We start from the raw sequence: 24480 nt of genomic DNA, 5'->3' as shown, positions 1-24480 counted from the left end.
CGGGGCTACGCTAGGGATGCTGCAACCATGGCACCCGTGAGCTGGATCTGGTTGTTTTTAGAGCTTCATCCTCAATGAATCGCCACTGGAATCAATCGCGGTCGTTATGCAATTCCGGCGGCCAAGGGGCGGGACCTCGTGGGAGCTCGCGGGGAACGGCCACAACGGCGATGAGGATGGGTGGTGGTGGAGTGCCCGAGGATGGGCGGGACCTCGTCTTGTTTTTCTGTCGAGCAGTGCTAGGAAGAAGACGACACAGATGGGTCAAATCCAACAGCTACGCATGATTTGATCGGGTGGCTGTGCGTCGACCGGCCCAAATTTGGGCGGGTGCACCGGCGCCTAGCACTACCCTAATATAAGAACGTTTTTTGGGCGGAGGGAGTAAAAAAGCTTAGTGAGATTGTAAAAAAAGAAGCTGATCCCTTTGTCTAAAAAAACTGACCCCTTCCCGAATACTGGCCACTGGAAAAATGGCGGAGGTCGCCGGCGACGAGACCCCACCGCTACCTTCGTCTTCCGGCGCCGGTGAATCCTCTCTGCTCTCGTCCCCTACCTCGCCCACCGCCACCAACGGGGACAAGCCGCCGCCGCGCACGAGGAAGCCCGGCACGAAGCGCCTCGTTCTCACTGCCTCGGTCCTCCTCTCCTTCCTCGTCGGTAAGAGCATTACTAGTAGAACCCTCAAACCCTCAAACCCTTGTAGCAGTTTTAAGGGTTGAGAAGTGCCAGTTTTTGACACTTTTAAGGGTTGAAAAACAGGGGCAAAGACTAGAACCCTCAAATCCAACCCGTAACCTGCTTTAAGGGTTGGATTTGAGGGTTCTAGTCTTTGCCTCAACCCCAACCTTTAAAACTGTCATTTCATATATCACACATTTCATCACATTTCATCATATGACATATCACAAATTTCATCACAATTGACATAAAACAATAATCATTCTAGTTATTATTACAACACCGAATAAAACAATAATCATTCAAATTATTACAACAATGTTTGAGCAAATAACACTAATTGTTCGAATCAAATAGGACATAGAAAAGGAAAAAAAGATACATCATGGGCCAATGCGCCGCCCATCCAACTGCCAGTGGTGCTCTATTAGATCATCCCGGAGCTGACCATGAGTGGTTGCATCCTCAATCTGACGATGTGCTTGAAGAAAAGCGTGTATGCGAGAAGGGTTTCTTTCCGGTTGCACACGGGTACCAACATTGTCATAGAAACAAGGGAGGTTTAACCCTCTCTCATCCTCTAGGATCATGTTGTGTAGAATCACACAACATTTCATGATGTTCATCAAGGTTTTTTTGTCCCAAAACCGAGCTGGACCACGAACTATGGCAAACCTTGCTTGCAAAACACCGAAAGCTCTCTCAATATCTTTGCGGGCTGCCTCTTGTGCCTTGGTGAAATGAGCCTCTTTTCTTGTTAAGGGCACCCCATTTTTCTCCTTGATGGACTTCACAAGAGTTGCCCATTCGGGATAGATGCCATCGGTGAGATAGTATCCCATTGAGTACTCATTGTCCATGATTTTGTAATTGCAAGCTGGAGCATCCCCAGAAATTAATCTTTTGAACAAAGGAGATCTATTGAGGATATTGATATCATTGAGTGTTCCTGGCAACCCAAAGAATGCATGCCAAATCCATGTGTCCTGAGATGCTACGGCCTCAAGCACAATGGTAGCATCACGGCTTTTACCGCAATACATTCCGTGCCATGCCTTTGGGCAATTTTTCCACCTCCAATGCATGCAGTCAAGACTACCTAGCATCCCCGGCCATCCCCTTTTTTCATTCATTTCCATTAATCTTTTTGTATCTTCCTCGTTTGGTGCCCGAAGATACTGCTCACCGTACAACTTGATGACCAACTTGGCAAACCTATGGACTGACTCCGTGGTTGTATCTTGCCCAATGCGAAGATACTCGTCGGTATAATCCGCGGGTATGCCATAAGCGAGTACCCGCATTGCCGCCGATATCTTTTGATATGCACTAAACCCCATGATACCGGCGGCGGATCTACGACGTTTAAAGTAATATGAGGCGGCCTCACAATCGGTGACAATCTTCACAAACAAACTACGCCGCATTCGGTACCTTCTGCGAAAGAGACGAGGAGGGTATGTAGGTACCTCGGAGAAGTAGTCTTCCATCAAATGTTCGTGTCCGAGAGCGCGGTTCCGGTAGATGGTGACTCGGCCCATCTTCGACCCTCTCCTCTGATCCATCAGCTTCACGCGGTTTTCAAACGATTGCACGTCGATGAGGAGGCTCATCATCTCGACGTCGTCATATTGCAACAACTCCTCAATGTCGGAATCGTCAGATGTCGACCAATCCGATGAATCGGACATGACAATCTCCTCATTGTTCATCTCCATCTGCAAAGGACATTCACTCATTAGTGCTAAAAAATGAAACAAAAAGAAAATGAAACAAAATGAAAAAAAAATGAAAAAACCTCACCTCTCGGACGAGGCGGCGTCGGCGGCCGGGGCAGGGCGGGAGGGCGGCCGGGGGCGCGGCTTGGACGGCCCTGGGAGGGCAGGGCGGCGGGAGGGCAGGGCAGGGGCGTGGCTCCTCCAGGGGCGGCCGGCGGGAGGGCAGGGCGGGAGGGGAGGCGGGAGGGGGAGGCGGGAGGGCGGCCGGGCCGCGGCGGCGCAAGGGAGGAGGAGGCGAGGCCGGGACGGGGAGGAGGAGGCGCGGCCGGGCGGGGAGGCGGCGCCGCGGTGCGGGACGGGGCGGGGAGGCGGCGCCGCGGTGCGGGACGGGGCGGGGAGGCGGCCGGGGCAGGGCGGGGAGGCGGAGGGGTGGCCGGGGCGGTGCGCGACGGGGTGGCCGGAGGCGGCCGAAGGCGGGCAGTGTGGCCGGAGGCGGCTGGATCTGGGGAGGGAGCTGAAAACTCCCTCCCGCGCGAACGAGAAGATGAAACCGGGTCGGGGAGGGGTTGGGCTGCCAACCCCTGTTTCTACAGGCTGGGAAGAAGTATAGAGGTTGAGCCTCTAAAAAAGTTTAAGGGTTTAAGGGTTAAGGGGTTCTATTCTTTGCGATTTTTTCGTCTCAACCCGTAAAAAAACGGTTATTTTTGAGGATTTGAGAGTTTAGGGGTACTACTAGTAATGCTCTAACCTCCCCAAATCTACCAGTTTTAGGGCCTTTTTCTCTTCTCTTCTCCGTATAACCCGCGCGCATCTCGCTCTCTCTCCACAGGACTGCCCTTGCTGCTCAAATCCACCGAGATCCACCGGTCGCCGCTGCCCTCCGACGCAATCGCCGGCCTGTCCCGCCGCCTCCAATCCCACCCGCCCTTCTTTCCCCGCGGCCTCCACTCCGGCCCTGGCTCCCCCGCCGCGTCCCTTGCCGATCAGCTCGAGCTGGCAGTCTCGACCCAGCACCACCTCCTCCCCGCGTCTTCTACTGCCAGGAACATCTCCGTGTCAGTCGCCGTCCAGTCGGACTCGGACGGTGGCTGCACCAGCAGCACGGCTGCCGCTTTGCCTTGGCGATGCGGCTCCGTGACCGCAGCGGACTCGGTCGGCGGTGACGAGGCGTTCGATGAATTGCTGCACTCCGCATTGGGTGGTGGTGGTGGGGATGGGATGAAGGTTTACACTATTGTCATTGCTGAGAATGATGATGGGAAGGGAATAACGAGGGTTGTGATCGGAAAGCACCGTCATGCTTGGGTGGTTGGGAAGGTTGATGAGGCTGAGACCGTGTCACTTATTGGCAAGGTGTTCATCAAGTATTTCATGAATGACGGTATTGAGGAGGGCGAGACAGGCATTGGAAAAGGAGAGTTCATGCCAGTTGATTCAGATGGGAATGTTGTTCTTTCATTCAGCCTGTTGAACGCTGATCCAATTGATTGGGTCTATGATTGGTAAGAACAGTTACAATATGGTATCCAAGTTATCGCTGCGTTTCCGCCATGTGTTCAAAATTTAACTTTGTCCTGTGAGTAGATTGTTTAAGTAAAATACAATGGCAGTAATATTACTGAGGAGTTATGGAACATATGTCAGCACTGACTATAGGCATCTGTTGGCTCCCTCATATAGAATCAATTAGAGTTTATTTCTTTGTACTACGTAGTTACCTACAGGCTAAGTTACAACTTGTTGTCCTATTATAGCTCCTGCTGTTACAGTTAGGCATCCCACATGCAGGGAGTTCAAAAATATTGGCGAGAGAATCCTGACTCCTGTGGTTGAGGCCCTGCGACCAATTGCCGATATCAATATAGAGAGTCAGGTGCATATTCTGCCTTGTTTGCACCAAACTTGTGTCCTCTTATCTGATTATCTCCTCTAAAGGTGCCCCGTATTAATAAGTACTGTACAACCTCTCCTGTTCTTTTCAGGTTCTCTACCACACTCCGAAGTCGTCCTATTCTTATTCTGACAATAAATTGGGGGGCAATGTCCTAAGTATGGGAGACATTCCTTTCTTTGTATGTTTCCGACTTACTCTGTATATATAATCTAGTCTTGCTCATTGCTGCATTATTTTGGATAACTGCTTGTTAATGCCTGCATTTTTAAGTGTCAGCCGTACTGATTTAGTTGTGCAATGAAATTGATAGGTAAACTCAAACGAGTGGCACTTGGATACATCGATTTCAGCTACAGGACGATCAAAAGTTCTTCAGTTTGTGGTGTATGTTTATTTAGATCACATCCACATCTTTGAACATTTTTTTTCTTCACTTTGCAAGGCATGTCATGATATGATCGGCGTTCCTAAACATATTACAGAAAAATACAAGTAGTATGACAATGCTTCTTTTTGTGATCATACTCACGTTTCCTCTGCCAGCTACTGGTAGGTATGATGTGATCCCATGATTTTTTGACGATGCCCTATCCCCATTGTCTCATAGTTATTTCTTTTTCTGTTTCAGTAAACAGCACCCTTTGCAGAATATGTCATATTTTAATCCAGTATTCTGGTTTTCCAAGCATACGTAGACTAGGATAATATCATAAAATTTTCTGAATACTAAGTGTAATAGTTTTTTTTTTGAGTAAATGACATCAGCAGTCCTATAACCATTCGAAAGGTATCAAGTAGGTCCTAAAACTTTGAAACTAAATATTTGGGTTCCAAAACAATTTAAGTTGTGCACCAGAGGTACTAAACGCGCCCCCACCTGCTCACGTGGCCATTTTAGTCGACTGAGGTAGCGTGCAGGAAGATTTCTCGCTGCTGAAGCTTGGGAACCATACATATGTTATTTCCTCTCCACTGGGCCTCTCTATCTGAGCATTGCAATTCATTTTATACCAGTTTTAACATTACAATTCAAAAGATTTGAAAAGCTGACAGAATAAGTGATCACATCATTTGGGAACATGACCTTAGCATGTCATATCACATTGTCAACATAACAACATAGCAACAAAGCACTATCAACTTGACCATCAGTACATAACTACCAAAATAACAGGAATTAAGTTTGCAACTGTTGGATAATCAGCAACTGGACTTTACTGAGGGCCAAAGGCCATTACATATACATGTGAGGTAAAATGCATGAAACGCCTTATACAATGGGGATATTACCGAAAAGAGATTATACACATCTAACCCCCCCCCCCCCTCAAACTCATGGTGGATCAACAACACTGAGTTTGGAGAGGGAAAAGCCATGCTGCGCTCGAGTATGTGCCTTCGTGAAGAAATCAACCAACTGTAACTCAGAGGGCACATAGTGAAGAGCGAGAGTCTGATCCTGTACAACATCACACACAAAGTGGGCATCCACACCGATGTGCTTGGTGAGCTCATGCTTCACCGGGTCACGCGCAATACTGATACCACCTGTACCGTCTGACAGTAGGGGAGTCGAGGTAGTAGCAGACACACCAAAATCCTCAAGTAACCATCGTAACCAGATCACCTCAGCCGTCAACATAGCCATGGCTCGCAACTCAGCCTCTGTACTCGAGCGAGAAACTGCAGCCTGTTTCTTTGTCTTTCAGGCAATAAGAGAGCCACCAAGAAAGACACAATAAGCAGAAAGCGAGCGGCGATCAGAGGGATCACTAGCCCAGGTAGCATCAGAGTAGGCCTGGAGCTCAAGAGAGCTGGAGCGGGGAAAGAAAAGGCGCTGAGAGGTCGTGCCATGAAGATATCGTAGAACACGGAGGAGGTGACTATAGTGGACAGAGGTGGGGGCTGAAACAAACTGACTCAGGATGTGGACAGGGTAGGAGATGTCAGGACAAGTAACAGCAATATAGACAAGGCTGCCAAGGAGGTGACGATAGCAAGTAGGATTAGGAAGAGGGTCACCATCCAAGGCAAGAACCTGAACGTTGAGCTCCATAGGAGTCACAACTTTGCGCTCATCACCGAGAGCAGCGCGAGCAAGAAGATCCTGAATATATTTTTCTTGGGAGATGTAGAAGCCATTAGAGGTCGAGGGGATCTCAATCCCAAGAAAATAGCGAAGTGGACCAAGATCAGTCATTAGAACTAGTCTCGAAGGCGCACCTTAACAAAAGGAATGTACTCAGAGTCGTCACCACTGATGATCATGTCATCAACATAGAGAAGGAGAAGAGTCCGACCACGAGGAGACGTGTGAACAAACAACGCGGGATCATGATCACTGGGCAAGAAACCAGCGGCAGTCACCATAGAGGCAAAGCGCTCAAACCAGACACGAGGGGCCTGTTTAAGACCATAGAGGGAGCGACGAAGTCTACAGACCATGCCATCAGGAGCATAGTATCCCGGTGGTGGCTGCATATAAACCTCCTCACGCAACTCGCCATTAAGAAAGGCGTTCTGGACATCAAGCTGAGAGATAGACCAATGACGAACAGAAGCCACAGCAAGGAGAGTGCGGATAGTGGTCATGTGGGTAACAGGAGCGAATGTCTCATCATAATCGCGTCCCTGCCCTGCTGAAAACCACGGGCCACAAGACGAGCTTTGTAACGCTCAAGAGAACCATCAGAGCGAGTCTTGATCTTGTAGACCCACTTGCAAGTGATGGGACGAACACCAGAAGGGAGGGAAATCAGATCCCATGTGCCAGAGCGCTCAAGGGCAGCAAGCTCTTCGGCTATCGCAAGTTACCATTCAGGCTGAGTCATGGCAGTTCGATAGGAAGTGGGCTCAGCAATAACAGAGAGATCGTACCGATCAGGAGAATAGCGATCAGGCGGAGGGCGAGGCCGAGCACGGAGGTTATGAACCGGGGTAGGCGTGAACGGAGGTGCACCAGAGGTGGAAGGCGCGTCAGGCATGTCAGGGGAAGCATCCTCAGTACGAGGGCAGCGAGTATAGTGGAGAGGAAACGGTGAGAGAGGGCGACGGACTGGAGATGATGGTGTAGAGGTGGAGGAGGATGGAGAAGATGGTGTCGATGGTGAATGAGAGGTGTAGGAGGAAAAGGTGAAACATGAGGCACATAGCAAGGTGTATCGGGAAGGAGAAGAAAAGAAATGTCGTCCATAGAGAACCTCGAGGAAGAAGGACGTGGGTAGTAAGAGCGAGACTCGTCAAAGGTCACATCACGTGAGATGCGCAAGCGATGACCAACAGGGTCCCAACAGCGATAGCCCTTGTGCTCATCACTGTATTCAAGGAAAACACACTCAACCGACTGAGCAGTCAGTTTGGTGCGCTCGCGCAGGGCAAGAAGGACGTAGCACACACATCCAAACATAGGAAGAGCTGAGTAGTCAGGAAAGGGACCAGAGAGACACTCCATAGGAATACCACCCTGCAGAGCAGTCGATGGCTGAATGTTGATGAGATAGGTGGATGCAGAAACAGCCTCAGCCCAAAAATGGGGTGGAAGGGAGGGGGCAATCATCAGCGCACGAGCCGTCTCAAGCAGATGACGATGCTTACGTTCGGCAACGCCATTCTGAGCATGAGCACCAGGACAGAAGAACTGGGCAAGGGTACCCTGTTCTGCGAGAAAGCCACGCAACAGCTGGGAGATATACTCTCCAACAGAATCAGCATGAAAAGTACGAACAGGCATGGAAAGCTGAGTGTGAACCATGGCAGCAAATCGTTTGTATATTGAGAGAACCTCGCTACGAGATTTCATGAAGTAGAGCCAAGTGTAGCGAGAGAAATCATCAATAAACAAAACATAGTGGCGATGACCACCTTTCGAATCAAAGGGGGCTGGACCCCAGACATCAGAATGAACTAAATCAAAAGGATGCTGAGATACCGACTGACTGGTAGGATAAGGTAACTGGGTCTGTTTTCCAAGTCTACAACCATTACAAGATGAAGAAACATCTCCAGATACAGACCCTAATAGGCCCTGACGCACTAAGGAAGATAAGCGAGAGCTACAGAGGTGACCAAGGCGATGATGCCACTGCTGGAAGGACGCAGACGAAGAGGCGGCAAGAGCATGAGAGCTGACTGAAGTGGTGGCAGTGGAAGGAACACAAAGCCAGTCAACTTCCCAGAGACCCTCGGACTCACGGCGCCGGGGGCTAGTACCAACCAAAACCTTGGTGGCACAATCTTGAATGGAGCAAGAATCGGTACCAAGAATGACCCGACAACCAGAATCAGTAAGTTGGGCAGCACAAAAAAGATTCATGGTAAGGCGAGGAACATGTGAAACACTAGGAACAGAAAAGGATGGAGTGGAAAGAATACCACGACTAGCAACAGGGAGAGAGGTGCCATCGGCAGTAAGAACATTAATAGGAGAATCAAGAGGGCGAAGTGAAGACAGCGCTGAAGAATCAAAGGACATATGAAAGGAAGCTCCAGAATCCAGAACCCACGAAGATGCACCTGGCGGTGTAGATGCCGGCGGTGATGAAGTGGTGGAAGCAGTCACAACAGCAGCAGAGCCTGGCGGTGAAGAACCAGAGGAAGCCAGAAGGCGTTTAAGCCGTACAATGTCCTGGTCAGTGAGTGACGGAGTCGAGGAAGATCCAGGAGTCCCACTGGGAGAGGAGCGCGTCTGGTCTCGCTTCTTCTCACGGCAATCGGACTCTGGGTGACTTGGCTGAGAGCAGTAGCCACAGAAGGTGTCACGGCGCGACCGGCCCTTCTCAGCATAAGAAGGGCGACCCACTCCCCCTGAAGGTGTAGGTAGGAGCGGTGGAGCAGCCAACACAGACGGAACCGCCAACAACCCCGTAGTGCGAAGGCGGGTCTCCTCAGCACGAAGCTCGGCAAGAACCTCCGAGGGAGGAACACGACCACGAGCAAGCAAGTGGGCACGTCGAGGCTCGAACTCAGAGCGGAGACGAGATAAGAACTCATGAACCCACTGAAACTCCAAATCGGGCTGTGTAATCTGACAGCAACGGCAAGTTCCACAAACGATGGTCCGAAGAGAGTCAAGCTGACGCCAGATGGCAGAGCACTGTGAATAGAACTCATCAATAGAGGAATCACCTTGCTGAAGTGCGTGCTCGTGACGCACCACAGATAGGTAGAGAGCATCACCACAGGGCTGATAGCGCTGACAGAGATAAGACCACATCGCTGCAACTGTGCCAAGTCCCATGAACTCCGAAGCAAACTGAGGGAGGACACTCGCAGTGAGAACATCAGCAGCACGAGCATCATCATTGCACCACTGAGTGTAAGCAGACAGATCATCGCGGTACACAGAAAGAGCATCGGAATAAGCTGATACCTGTTGGTCGTAAGCATCAACGGCAACATCATCGAGAGCCTTGGCTGCATCCCGATCAGCCTGAGAAGCATCAGCAGCAAGTACCGGCGGCACCGGTGGGATTGGGGCCACTGGCGCAACAGGGCATAACGAACAGGGGACCTCGCCAGAGAGAACACCCCACAGAAGAAGACCACGCATATGGATGCGCATAAAGCCCACAAACTCCGCATAGTTGGTGCCATCGAAGATCACCGAACACCTAGGAACAGCGACATAGCCCGAAGAAGACATAACGAGTGCTTCTTTTTCTTTCTCTCCTTCTTTTTGGAAGTCAACGGATGCAGAGACTCGATCTGGATCGAGAGAGGCGGGCAGGGGCGCACGAGACAGCGCTAGCCAGAGGCGGAGACTCGATCTTGATCGAGAGCCCGCAACGCAGCTGCCAGCCGGAGGACCGAACGGGACAACGCCCGCAGCTCCAGCAGGACAGCGCCAGAGGCGACTGGATGGGGCGGGCAGCGCCAAGCGGGACAACGGGCGCAACTCTAGAAGCGGCTGAACGGGGCGGGACGAGCGGGACGGCGGCCGGACGGGGCTGGCAGGACGAGGCAGCGGCCGCAGCAGCCGGTCGGGGCGACAAGGCGAGATGGCGCCGGACGGAGCAGCAGCCGAGCGGGGCGGCTGCCGGATGAGTCGGCCGGACGGGACAGCGTCCAGCTGGAGGAGCAGCAGAGCGGGGCCGGAGAGACAGCGGCTGGACGGCCGGAGACGAGCAGGCTAGGAACGAGGGGCACGGAGTTGCGTCGTGCGGGAGGAAGGGGCTAGCCTAGCATCTGATACCATGTTGGATAATCAGCAACTGGACTTTACTGAGGGCCAAAGGCCATTACATATATATGTGAGGTAAAGTGCATGAAACCCCTTATATGATGGGGATATACCGAAAAGAGACTATACACATCTAACAGCAACATCTCCAACAACATTTAGTAACTATCACATTGTCATTTACTCTTTTTTTATATATGATCTTTATGGATGATCATTAGTCATCTGAATTGCTTGTTCTGTAATAAACAGGTATATTCCATCTGCAAGGGAATGCCCTTTGTATTTGCAGCTTCCAGATGGGGAGCTTTCGAAAACTAATGCATTTATTTCCCCAGTAAGTACTATGCACCTTTCGTGTGTTGTACATCTTGCCATTTTTCTTGATAGTGTTTTTTTTTGGAAAAACTTTCAATCTATTCATCTTCAATCATGGCAGTACAACGAATACCAGATAAAAATTACATCCAAATTCGTAGACCACCTAGCGACGACTACAAGCACCGAAGCGAGCCGAAGGCGCGCCTCCGTCATCGCCCCTCCATCGCCGGAGCCGGGCACAACTTGTTGTAGTAGATAGTCGGGAAGTCGTCGTGCTAAGGCCCCATAGGACCAGCACCCCAGAACAGCAACCGCCGCCGATGAAAAATAACGTAGATCGGAAGGATCCAAACCGAAGACATACGAACGTAGACGAACAACGACGAGATCCGAGCAAATCCACCAAAGATAGATCTGCCGGAGACACACCTCCACACGCCCACCAACGATGCTAGACGCACCGCCGGAACGGGGGCTAGGCGGGGAGACCTTTATTCCATCTTCAGGGAGCCGCCGCCGTTTCGCCTTCCTGAGTAGGACAAAAACCCTAACAAGATTGAAAAAAACGACTAAAAACGGAGCCCTCCCGCCGGCCCTTGTCAGGATCCACCGCGCCTCCATGGCCCTAGGGCCACCGAGACGAGGCGGACCTGCGCCGGCGCCGGCGAGAGGCACAAACCCTAACTTTCTTTCTTGGAGGAGGAGGAGGAGGTGGAGGAGGAGCCCTATAGAACTTGTGCCTACTAGTACGTCTCTTTGGAACCCACCGGGCTGTTCACTTGGTTCAAAGAAGACACATGGGACTTGGAGACAAATGCCATCACAGGTGTGTAGAATTCATCATCTTTTGTATCTCTTGATACTAGAAAATCTGGAGGGCACTAGGAATGGTCTGCATGATACAGAAAAATACAATGAAGCAAAATGTTCCCTCCAGGAAAAAGAAAATGTTATATTTAATCCTCTGAACTCGTATTCGCTGAATTAACTAATTATTGGAAGCCTCTTTGGCTTAGCATAGACTGCTCATTTCTTTTGTTAAGATTCAAGGTAAATGAAACTATCTATTTTTGTAGAAATGCATTGAATTCAGAGTGATTTTAGGTATAGAACTAAGAGCACTGGCAGTTAGTGATCTCCTCAAACTACAAAAGTAGTTTGAGACTTTCAGTTATTATTAATAGCAAAGGTTCTGAAGCATGAAAATATTACTGTTAGATGCTATGATATTTACATCACGCATCCATCTATTGAGAAAATTAACTCAAACAAAAACACATGCTCTCCTGAGATTATGTATGAGAATTTCAACCACGAGATACCAATAGAAGATCCTAAAAAGTCGCTAAATATGGCAAAAATGTTGACCTCCTGAACTGTTAGCAGTACAACCCAATATATCAATTTAGTTTACCAACTGTATACATAACAATGGCACAAAAAAAAATTGTATACATAGAAACAAACATCGACATGCATGACTCTGTATGGACTAACATATATCGCTAACATGAAAAGTGAGTGCATATATCACCCCAATCTCAGTATGCAGCAAGTAAGTAAAGCTAGTTGCAAACATATACCGTCAAGGCATGAGGTTACGACTGTTCTGTTCAACCCCGTTGTAATCATGCAGAAATGGACGCCACTTCAAAGCAGAAACGTTGAGCTTTTCCCTTCATAGTATTCTGAAGGAACAACCCAGGTGGACGCAAGAGTACCTATGGATCCATCATTCTACCCACATCAGTTCTGAAACACAAAATCATTCTACCCACTAGATTTCAAACCGAGTAGCAAGACTCAGATACAATCATGTTGGCATGTTTCTACAAAGGAATCTAAGATTAACCAACCTACCATCTTATCATATTTGTCTACACCTACCGACGAAAACCATCTCACCAACTGCCATGCCGATTGGCATTATCCTATTTAGCAGCCATTGTTGACGGGTGGATAACACCTTTGAAAACGTCTGCATGTTGGACATTTTTGAGATTTAGCAACTACCAAGTTGTCAAAAGAGGACAGAAGGTCTAAATTATTGCTGGGAAATGAAAGTGACGGGACATAAACAGCGATTTAGGAGTTGTTGGAGTATTAGCACACCACCTGCAACTGGCAAAAGGCAATAATGCAAGACCAAAAATTGTATATATGGACCAGGCTACTGCTACTTGCCAACCAAACCAAGAGGGGCATGGCAATGGGGGTCATGAGTTTCCTATGGTCATTGCCAGCCGTCCTGATGATCGTCACGGTGATCGCCAGCGATGAGGCTGCGTTGCTTGCTTTTAAAGCACAAGTCAGCGATGGCAGCTCGCTGGCCTCCTGGAACAGCAGTGCTGATTTCTGCAGCTGGGAAGGCGTGACATGCAGCCACCGGAGGCCCGCGCGGGTGGTGGAGCTGAGCTTGGACAGCAGAGCGCTCGTTGGAGTACTCTCCCCAGCCCTAGGGAACCTCACGTTCCTGCGGATGCTCAACCTGAGCTTCAACTGGTTCCATGGGGAGATTCCAGCAAGCCTCGGCCGCCTCCGTCGCCTACAGAGGCTAGACTTGAACGACAACTCCTTCTCCGGCAAGTTCCCTGTAAACCTGAGCTCCTGCATCAGGCTGAACAAAATGGGACTACACAACAACAAGATTGGCGGCCACATCCCAGCTGAGCTCGGCGAAAAGTTCATATCCCTGGCAGTGATCTCGCTGAGGAACAATAGTTTCACAGGTCCCATCCCGGGGTCAATGGCCAATCTGTCCTATCTACGATATCTTGATTTCTCTGACAACCAGCTAGTTGGTTCAGTCCCACCAGTGCTTGGAAGCATCGAGACCATGCGATTTTTCAGGCTCTCCCAAAACAACCTCTCTGGTATGCTTCCACCTTCTCTCTACAACTTGTCGTCGGTGGAATATTTTGATATAAGTCACAATATGTTTTATGGAAGCATTATGGATGATATCGACAACAAGTTCCCCAAGATAAATGGTCTTTACTTGAGTAATAATTACTTCGCGGGGACCATCCCTTCCTCAATATCTAATCTATCTAACCTCATACAACTCGACCTGGGGTTTAATAGATTTAGTGGGTATGTGCCTCCCACATTGGGGAAGTTGCGAGCACTCCAAGATCTCCACTTGTCTGGCACTAAGCTTGAAGCAAATGATAACAAAGGGTGGGAATTCATCACTTCTTTGGCAAACTGCAGCCAGTTGGGCTTCTTGGCACTTGGCGGCTACTCTTTCGAAGGATTGCTGCCAGCTTCAGTTGCTAACCTCTCGACGACTCTTCAAGAGTTATACTTACTGGACAGTCGGGTCTCTGGAGTTATTCCTGCAGACATAGGCAATTTGGTTGGTCTCACCAGGCTTGCAATAGCAAACAATTATATCTCCGGAGTGATCCCAGAGAGCATCGGTAAGCTGGAAAACCTGATTGAGCTAGCCTTGTATAACAATAGCTTGTCTGGCCTCATACCGCCGTCAATAGGGAACCTTTCACAGTTAAACAGGCTTTATGCATACTATGGAAACTTGGAGGGGCCCATTCCAGCAAGCCTGGGGGAGCTGAAAAACCTATTCTTACTTGATTTGTCAACAAACTACAGACTTAACGGTTCAATACCCAGAGAGATTTTGAAATTATCTGGCCTTTCTTGGTACTTGGACTTGTCATACAATTCCCTTTCAGGACCCCTTCCTAATGAGGTTGGTAGCTTGGCAAACCTCAACCAACTGATTCTATCAGGAAATCAGTTGTCTGGCAAGATACCGGATAGTATTCAGAATTGCATAGTCTTGGACTGGTTATTATTAGACAATAATTTGTTCGAGGGGAGCATACCTCGATCACTGACAAATATAAAGGGGCTCAGTAAACTGAATCTGACCATGAATAAGCTCTCTGGTAATATTCCCGAGGCCCTTGCTAGTATTGGAAACCTGCAGGAACTGTACCTAGCACACAATGACTTTTCTGGATCAATCCCGGCAGTTCTACAGAATTTGACTTCATTGTCCAAATTGGATCTATCCTTTAATAATTTGCAAGGTGAGGTGCCAGATGGAGGTGTTTTCAGAAACATCACTTATGTAGCAGTTGTTGCTGGGAATATCAATCTGTGTGGTGGTAGACCTCAACTTCACTTGGTTCCATGTTCCACAAGCCGCATTAGCAAGAATAGAAAAAGGAAGTTGAAGTCTCTTGTAATTTCTCTAGCAACAGCTGGAACAATCTTGTTGTCACTTTCGGTTATTGTTCTTGTTTGGATACTTCGTAGGAAGCTCAGACAAAGCCAGAAGACACTAGTGCAATACTCAGTTGCTGAGAACCATTATGAAAGAATCCCCTATCATGCATTATTGAGAGGAACTAACGAATTTTCAGATATTAACTTGCTTGGGAGAGGAAGTTACGGTGCAGTTTATAAGTGTGTTTTGGAAAATGAGGACAGAACATTGGCTATCAAGGTGTTTAACCTCGGTCAATCCAGGTATTCCAAGAGTTTCGAGGTTGAATGTGAAGCCATGAGAAGGATACGACATCGTTGTCTCATAAAGATCATTACTTCTTGTTCAAGCATCGACCACCAAGGTCAAGAGTTCAAGGCATTGGTGTTTGAGTTCATGCCAAATGGTAACTTGGATGGTTGGCTCCACCCAAAATCTCAAGAGCCCACTACAAACAACACGCTCAGCCTTGCCCAGAGGCTTGATATTGCTATCAATATTGTGGACGCAGTAGAATATCTGCACATCTATTGTGAACCATCGGTAATCCATTGTGATCTTAAGCCAAGCAACATTCTTCTTGCTGACGACATGAGCGCCCGCGTTGGAGACTTTGGCATATCAAGGATCCTTCAAGAAAATACAAGCGAGAGGGTGCAAACTTCATATAGCACAATTGGGATAAAAGGTTCCATTGGCTATGTTGCTCCAGGTAATTGAAATATCTTCTGATTTTATCTTTACTTCGCACGCAGATATGGCATTCTAACCACGAAATGTTGCATAATTGCAGAGTATGGAGAAGGCTCTGTGGTCTCAACTCACGGTGATATTTATAGTCTTGGCATATTGCTGCTTGAGATGTTCACCGGAAGGCGCCCAACAGATGACAGGTTCACAGATTCATTGGGTCTGCATAAGTTTGTTGAGGATGCTCTTCAAGATAGAACCCTGGAGGTAGCTGACCCAACAATCTGGCTGCACAACGAACAACATGAGAACAATACTATTAGAACACAGAAGTGCTTGGTTTCAGTGTTGAGGCTTGGCATATCCTGCTCAAAGCAACAGCCTCGAGAACGAACATTGACCAGAGATGCAGCAGCAGAGATGCGTGCAATCAGAGATGCACATCTCGCGTTTGTTGGCTAGGTTACAGGGGAACATGAAGCAGGAAAAGAAGCCCTGACTCAATAAATTCGAACAGGACTGAAAAAACAAGTTTGTACAAGACACGATCCTGCAATTTATATGTAGCGCTTTAGTTAGTACTCCGTACTATGATTGTTCTCATTCTGGGAATTGTGTTTCTTTACATCTGTATCAAATACTCCCTCCGTTCCCAAATATTTGTCTTTTTAGACATTTCAAATGGACTACAATATACGGCTGTATGTAGACATATTTTAGAGTGTAGATTCACTCATTTTGCTTCGTATGTAGTCACTTGATGAAATCTGTAGAAAGACAAATATTTAGGAACGGAGGAAGTAAATGCAAAGTGCAGAACCATTTTTTTTTTTTTTTGCAATAATAGCAAGTTCTAGTCATGCCAGAAATGATTTCATTCTCAAAACGGTACACATGCTGGGAACATTAATTCATGATTAAGATAAACCGGTAGACAACAATTGAGACTGCACCACAAAGCATGGTTCATCTGTAGAAAAACACTGGACATGGAATCCAGTAACAGCAAATGGATATATGCTAGACCATACGATAAGCAAGCAGAGCAGCATAGATTCAGACACCACAAACAAGGTACTGTAGGAATTCAATTTAAACCGTCCCCCTGATCCAACGGCTGGCCGCCCGCCAGTCACGGTGAGGCCAGTCACTGGATCCCCGTCCTATTCAGACATACACCAGGCAATAATTCCAAAAGTAGCAGCACATCAATTACATAAATTCCCGGTGTGACTGGCCAGAGGCCAGTCACTGGATCCCTGTCCTATTCAGACATACACCAGGCAATAATTTCAAAAGTAGCAGCACATCAATTACATAAATTCCCGGAATCTCTAACGATACTACAAGGCTCACGAGCAGCAGTAATTAACACCGACGATCAGCCAGACGAAACATAAGACAAGAGGGTGTGATCTTGGTGCCCTCAGTCCTCAGGGACGGCGTACTTGGTGATAATGAGGCCGGTTTTTGAAAAATTCAAAATTCATATTTTTTATACATTTTATAAAAATCTTAATAAAAAAACATAGATATACATTGAGGCATAATGCATAAGTGTGTAAATTTCCAGGACGAAATATGTTGAGGGTTGTGCAAAAAAGACAAATCTCATCTCAAGGCCATGAATTTGTCCTTTTTGTAATTTGAAATGAGGATGAAACACATGATACTATTCATCCTCTCAGACCATGAATTTGTCTGTTTTGTACTCATATTTGAAGGTATTTCATTCTGAAATTTTACACACATACACATAACATCTTTGTTTACTTGTACAATTTTTAAGTTTTTTTTTAAATTGAAAAGTTCAAATTTTGAATTTTTCAAAAAATCGGCCTCCACGGAGGCCGAGAGCTAAAACGCCTCACTCACAGGAGAGCTGTTATATACTTCCTTCGTCTAAAAATACTTGGCGGATAAATGGATGTATCTAGATGTATTTTTAGTTCTATATACATTCATTTTTATTCATATGTTCAACAAGTACGGAGAGAGTACATTGTAAAGAGAAATACGGTACATGAACCTGACTGCTTGGTTTATTAACGGAAAACCGGACGAAAACTTAAACATCGGCAAGCCACATCTAGCAACCTAGGCCTAAAGCGTCAGAATACATACAAGATGGAAGGCCAAAGCCCCACAACACATCCGGTCGAGTACCAGAGCGCTTATGCTGCTGCCAAGGTGTATAACGAAAACCATCACATCAATCTGGGCTGCCACAAGCATATCTGCCAACCTAGACGCCGGCAGGGCGGAACTATATGTCCGAAAGGAGGTGCACCTATGACGCTCAGATCCCATGAGGTTGCCACACATAGCTTGCCTGACGCTCCTCGCATGTGAAGGATGCCTCCTGCTGCCCATCACCGACAGGAATAATATCGTCGGTCTCACATGCACCATAATGATGAACCATTCGAGCCGTCCATCAACTACACGAGCCACGAGTCCCTCCGGCTGGATCCATCTCCAGAATGATGCCCTCAAGAAGGAATGCAACATCAAGAATAGCTAGAACGCCGCCATCGTCCGATCGATAATCCAGATCTATGGTTTCCCCTAGAGCATGTCGGGAAGGAAGGTGAGGGTTGTCACGTTGACACCTCCAACAAGGAAACGCCACCCTTAGGTGTCGCCATCGACAACTTGGGTCACCGCTGGAGTACGACTTCCATCGATAGCCTTCCATGCCCAACCCCAAGACCTAGCCAGCCCCCTAGCCAATCACATCCGTTACACACGAGCCTATCACTTCATCCCCTGCACCTCCGCCTCGAGCTCCTACATTAGGTCCCACCAGTGGCGCACCAGCTGACCAACATCCATGATCCTCTACTGTAGCCGATAGAAGCCCGCCCCACTAGGCGCCACCCGCAAGCCGACAAGGGTCATCACCTAGCAGATCCGCGCTGGGGATACCTGCCAGTATGGGGATGAAGTTCAGTTGAGAAATGTTGCACGTCCTGATGAGTCCTCGAAAAAGTGGGGATGAGGTTCATGATATTATTCTAAAAAATATGAAAAGAAAAAATTGAGAAAAAAGAGAGAAGGGGCAATCCCACCATCCTTTTAGCACACTTATGCTTCAAAGTTGCACCATGTTCTTCATATAGAGAGTCTCCATGATTTGTCACTTTCATATACTATTAGAATTTTTTACATTATAGAACTTGGATTGTATATTCTCATGACGGGCTTCCTCAAATGCCCAAGGTCTTCATCACACCCACTTAGTTTCAGTAGCGAGTTTTCATACACTTATAGCTCTAGTGGGCATCCGTTGCATGGCAATCCCTGCTACTCGCATTGATATCGATTGTAAGGCATCTCCATTGCCCAACGATCCGAGTTGATCGAGACTTTCTTCACTTTTGTCTTCCCTTATAAACCTCTGCCAACATATTCTATTCCATTAGTAATGCTAAGTCCATGTCTCACACTTATATACTGACTGTTGGGAATATAACCCCGCGGTGTGACCCGCCCAGGAGGGCCCGGGTTACACAGTTGGCGACTCACATCAAAGGGCCCAAGTGGGCCCAAGAAGACAAGACATGAAGACGGCGGCTCATAGGCAGGCCTATTGAAGGCCCAAGACCCGGAGGCAACTCAAGAACCAAAGGTGCGAGCCGCCCGATGATGACTTGCCTTGTAAGGCAAGGAGATTAGAATCACATCCGGTTACATTGTGTGACCTGACCTGGACTCTTGTAAGCCGCCGGGCTTCGACCTGTGTATATAAAGGTGAGACCCGACGGCGGGTTGGAGAGAGAAGAAAAACAACTGATCGATAGCTAGTCAAGTGATTCCGCTCCCTTGTAATCAATACTCAATCAATACAACTCAAAGTAGGAAGTAGGCTTTTACCTCGTTGTGAGGGGCGAACCTGGGTAAACTCGTGTCCTTTGTCCCGTTCAACCCCTTTGAGCTAACCAACGTTGTGATGGCTCCACGCTTAAGTCCTTTCACTAGGACATCTACCGTGACAAATCCGGGACACTAAGTGAAGTTGAAAATGTTGAAGCGAGAAAAGGTATCATGTAATTGCTTGGTTTGGCACCGGGGTGCTCATGATTTGTACTTATGTTAGGAAGATGGAGTCATGCCATGCTTACATAATTCAATGAGTAGGGATAACATTCGTTAAGCATCGTATATTTTGAGGAGTAATGATTGTTTTCTAGAATTCATGGATATTATTATGTTGATATTAATTACTTCATCGTTTCTCAATATTCATACCGTAAAGAGATTACATAATAAGACATGTTAGGTAGCATTCAACATAAAAGTTATGTTTTATCATTTACTTACTCGAGGATGAGCAGGAGTTAAGCTTGGTGATGCTGATAAGTCTCCAACGTATCTATCATTTTTGGGTACTAACCCATTAACCCAGTGCCTAGTGCCAGTTGTTTTTTTGCATGTTTTTGGTTTTACAGAAAATCCCTACCAAACGAGTCCAAACACAACGAAACTTGTTGACGATTTTGTCTGGACCAGGAGGAACCCTAGAAGCTTCGGGGGAGTCTAGACGACAGACGAGGAGACGGCAAGGCAGCACGTCACGCCCAGGGGGTAGGCGCGCCGTGCCCCTTGTGGGCCCCTCATGGCTCCGTCTGACCTCGTGGCTTTCGGCGCCTGCAGTTTGAGGACGTCGGCTCTGCCTTGCTCAGGCAGACGCAATGTTCGTTGTGGCTAGTTGGAGATGCAAGATGTTCATAGGCCAGGGACCTGTGTGCAATTTCTAATTTTCTCAGGGTGCTCTATTTGATTTGGGCGGACAGTTGTTCGGTTTGTTTCTATCGACTTTGTACTCGTATTGTACGTCGTATGCTTGACTTATGAATGAATATGGGTATTTCCATCAATCTTGCAATGCTTGGCAAACAAGGATGGCGTATCCTGACTAACCCAAAATCTTTATGCTCAAGGGTGTTGAAAGGCAAGTACTTCCCACACTCAGATTTTCTCCAAGCTACAATCCCCAAGCGGGCTTCTTCTACATGGAAGGCGATCATAGCGGGCAGAAAGGCTTTGGAGAGGGGGCTGATCCATCGAGTAGGTGACGGTTCATCTATCTCCATATGGAACAATCATTGGATTCCAAACACAACTACTATGAAACCGAGTGGAAGATTAGGGGCGACGCCCCCTGCATCCAGTCTCGGAGTTAATCGACGACTACACTGGCGGCTGGAATGTTAACTTGGTCCATCAAAACTTCCTTCATCCTGATGCTGAGGCGATCCTTAATATACCCTTGAACAGATCAGGTGGGGTTGACACTTTGGCGTGGGCACTGGAAAAGTCAGGTAACTACACTGTAAAATTAGAGTATCGCTCTCTAATGACTTAGAATGAGCTTAGTTCTCTAGAGAAAGGGACAACTACGGATTCTTCATCATCCAATAAACAGTTGTGGACTGCACTTTGGAAGTTAAAGGTGGTGCCGAAGGTGCGGGTGTTCTGGTGGAGGGTTCTGCGCGGCATCTTGCCAGACTCCATGACACTGAAGCACCGACATATCAAGCCACTTGGCCGCTGCGATATATGCAAGGCCATGAACGAGGACTTAATGCATGCACTCATCTCATGTTCACATGCTAAGCAGTTCTAGATTGCGGCGAAGGATCAGTTCGATCTCCATTTACCGAGGCTGCATCCTTTGACATGGGCACAATATGTTGTGCTTGATGAGATGTTTTCTGATGATGCTCGTTGCAAGATCATAACGATCATGCATGTTGTATGGAACTCCATGAAAAAATGGTCTCACGATCAAGAGGGATTCTCCCCAGTGCAAGCTCTCAAGTGGATCCATGAAACCCTGACCATAATCGATCTACCTACCCGTCGGCCCAAAGCGCATGCGGGACAAGGCTGGATCCCCCCTGATGTGGGGTGGATTACCATCAACACCGATGGCTCGGTGATCCCGGATGCGTTATCAGGAGGAGCAGGAGGTGTTGCCCGGTCTCATATCTCCTTCATCGGGGCCTGGTGCAAGCCGCTAGAAGGGGTCTCAGACCCTTTCATTGCCGAGCTCCTAGCATTCAGGGAGGGAGTGATCTTTCCTCAGCTTGGCGGGATGTCACATGTGATCATGGAGGTCGATTGCATGGAGCTGGTCACCCAATGGAATTCACACGGCAACTCTCGATCCGTTGCTGTGCCTATCTTTCAAGAACTAGATGCTTTAGTCCTTAATTTTGTGTCCTTTTCAGTGCAGCATGTAAGTAGGGACTTTAATTCTCGGGCCCACTTGTGTGCACAACATGCTTGTGCATTGGAGGGCACGGACTGCTGGCTCGATGAGAGCCCTGACTTTCTTGTCAATGGCCTATGGGCAGACTATAACCGCATGATCCTTCGTTGAAAAAAGTTATAGTTCGATGCAAAAAAGGTAACATTTTCCCTTTTGGTTGAATCAATCATCGGTACTGAAAAGAAACTCGCGCTTTTGTTTCGCCCAATGGTATACATTTTCTTTAGGGGGAAAAAGAAAAGGGAAATGACACTGGTAGCTGTTACGTTTTTTTAAATGGCCGTTACCTATTTCTGTGACTTTTAGAGTATGCAGTTCTCCGTGAAGGACCCAACCACAAGCGAGAAACCGCACGCTCGCGTAGTTAGGGCATGTACAATGGTTCTATCTTAAGAGTGCCATATAGGATAAATGATGAGGTGGAGGAGAGAGAAAGCCTAAGATAAGGTTTGTCTTCTCTTATTTAAGAGAAGACAAGAGATGATCTCTTAGCATAATTTGTCTCACCATGTTTTTAGGAACAACTAATTATTGAAGATAAGACTAAAAGATAACCCATTGTAGACATCTTTTCTTGTCATCTCTAATTTACATGCAAAACTTAAGATAAGACTATCTTATCAACCATTGTACATGCCCTTACCGTCTTAGGGCAACTCCAACGTTCTCGGATTCCATCTGTTTGGGACAGGAAAACGGACATCGGATATCGTCGAGAGGCCGGACATAGTAGTGCACCCAACACGGAACACATCCAAAACGGACAGTCCAGGCCCGCAATGCCGTCACGCTGTCACGCACTGGAGTTGCTTCATACGCGAGCTCGCTCGCGCCCGCCGCTGCTGCGCGCCGCGCCCATGCCCTGTCCTTCCACCCGCCGACGCGCCCCTGTCACGCCGCCGCAATCTGCCGCCTGCATGCCAGCGCCCTGCACAGGCATGGTTGCGCTCGTGTGGGGCTGCAGCTGCCACGCTCGCCCGCTCGCTCGCCCAGCTGCTCGTTGTTGCTCATGTCGCCGAACGAGTTGCGTCGGCTTCGAGCACCGCCACTTCGCGGCACAGCGCCACCGCCTCCTACTCGTCCAGCTTGGCCCCATCTTGTCGCATCCGCAAGCCGAGTGTCGCAACATTGCCTTGCCGCGCTGACAACCTGCGTGGTTGGTGGGGAGGTGGGTGAAAGGGAGGAGAGAGAGGGGATGGGATGGGTGTGTGGGCCCTTTTGTTTGTATGCCAGATGGGCCATTACCAGACACAGCCAGACGCACATGGCGTAGACTCTGTCTGCTTTTTGTCCGCTTTGCCGCAAATCCAAATCGATTTTGCTCCGAAAATGGAGCAAAACAGACACGGACCGAACAAATGGGGATGGGGTCTACGATTGGGTTGTCTTTTATTTCCGTTTGACATAACCGCATGCCGTCGGATGATTTGGGGTCTAGCGTTGGAGTTACCCTGCAAATGACCCAAGACTCGATCAACACGCCACGACAAACTGCTGTGACAGTGGTTCAATAAAAGCGCGCAAGCTTTACTTTCGACGATCCCTTCCTCCCCCGGCATTGTGTTGCCGCCGGATGATAGCACCCTATGGATGGTCTGGTCGGTTAGGGCATCTCTAACGGCAAACCACAAAAATCCTCCTACACCCGTCCGTGGGCAAGGGGCACCAGTCCATGGAAATAGATGTGGGAGGCAGCCATCCAACGCTAGCCGCATACATCTGACCAACAATTCAAACCAAGCGGGCGAAATTTGATCAAATCGGACGGATTTCATTCAAGTTCAGATATAACTTACATAAAAAGGACGATATTTCGACTGTTTAACTAAAAACCTAGAAAAAACCTAAACCCTATACCGGACGACCACCTCGTACACGTGGCCGCCCTGCCTTGCCGCACCACTGAATCCATCGGTGCCGCTGTCATTGTCCCTCTAGCGGTGGTACGACGCCGGAGGGCCGCGACAGCCTTGTCCAGCGGCTACCTGCCGCTCGTGGAGGAGCCGCTCTGCCTCCTGCTATGCCGCCACGGCCTCTGCCGACGTGGTTGTGACATCCCCGACTTAATCGTGCACTAATCATACATGCAAGTGCGCATGATCAAGATCAGAGACCCACGGTAAGATATCACAACACAACTTTAGACACAAAATAAAATAATACAAGTTTTTATTACAAGATAGGGGCCTGGAGGGCTCAAATACAAGAGTCAGCGGAAGCAACAATATCTGAGTACATACAAAGGTAAACAAGTTTGCCTTAAGAAGGCTGAGTAAAACAGCGACAACTAGATCAAAAAGGCGCAAGCCTCCTGCCTGGGAGCCTCCGAGCTACTCCTAGACCTCGGTCTCCACATAGTAGTAAGCTCCGTCAGTGAAGTAGTAGTCATCTACGGGATCAGCAGGCTCCTGGACTCCATCATCTAGTCACATCAATTTGCTAAATATGCATCGGTATCAATGGGAAGGGGCTGTATCTGTGGACTAT

At 48.2% G+C, this 24480-nt stretch overlaps 2 protein-coding genes across 2 annotated transcripts; both read left to right on the top strand.

Annotated features, from left to right (window-relative positions):
- Window positions 1–413: 413 nt before the first annotated feature.
- LOC123160020 (GPI transamidase component PIG-S) lies at window positions 414–10976 on the top strand (the record flags this gene model as incomplete). The annotated part of the gene is made up of 6 exons (XM_044577839.1): window positions 414–660; window positions 3229–3901; window positions 4188–4272; window positions 4382–4471; window positions 4604–4677; window positions 10724–10976. Coding segments are annotated over exons 1-6 (1362 nt in total), but the record flags the coding sequence as incomplete, so codon positions are not given.
- Window positions 10977–11486: 510 nt separating this feature from the next.
- Window positions 11487–16430, top strand: LOC123160019 (putative receptor-like protein kinase At3g47110). The gene is made up of 2 exons (XM_044577838.1): window positions 11487–15738; window positions 15820–16430. The coding sequence occupies exons 1-2, from the start codon at window positions 12930–12932 to the stop codon at window positions 16176–16178; spliced, it is 3168 nt and encodes a 1055-aa protein (XP_044433773.1). The 5' UTR covers window positions 11487–12929; the 3' UTR covers window positions 16179–16430.
- Window positions 16431–24480: the final 8050 nt, after the last annotated feature.

Source organism: Triticum aestivum, chromosome 7B (assembly GCF_018294505.1).
Source record: "Triticum aestivum cultivar Chinese Spring chromosome 7B, IWGSC CS RefSeq v2.1, whole genome shotgun sequence".
Lineage (NCBI taxonomy): Eukaryota > Viridiplantae > Streptophyta > Magnoliopsida > Poales > Poaceae > Triticum > Triticum aestivum.
This window is presented reverse-complemented; position numbering and strand designations above follow the sequence as displayed.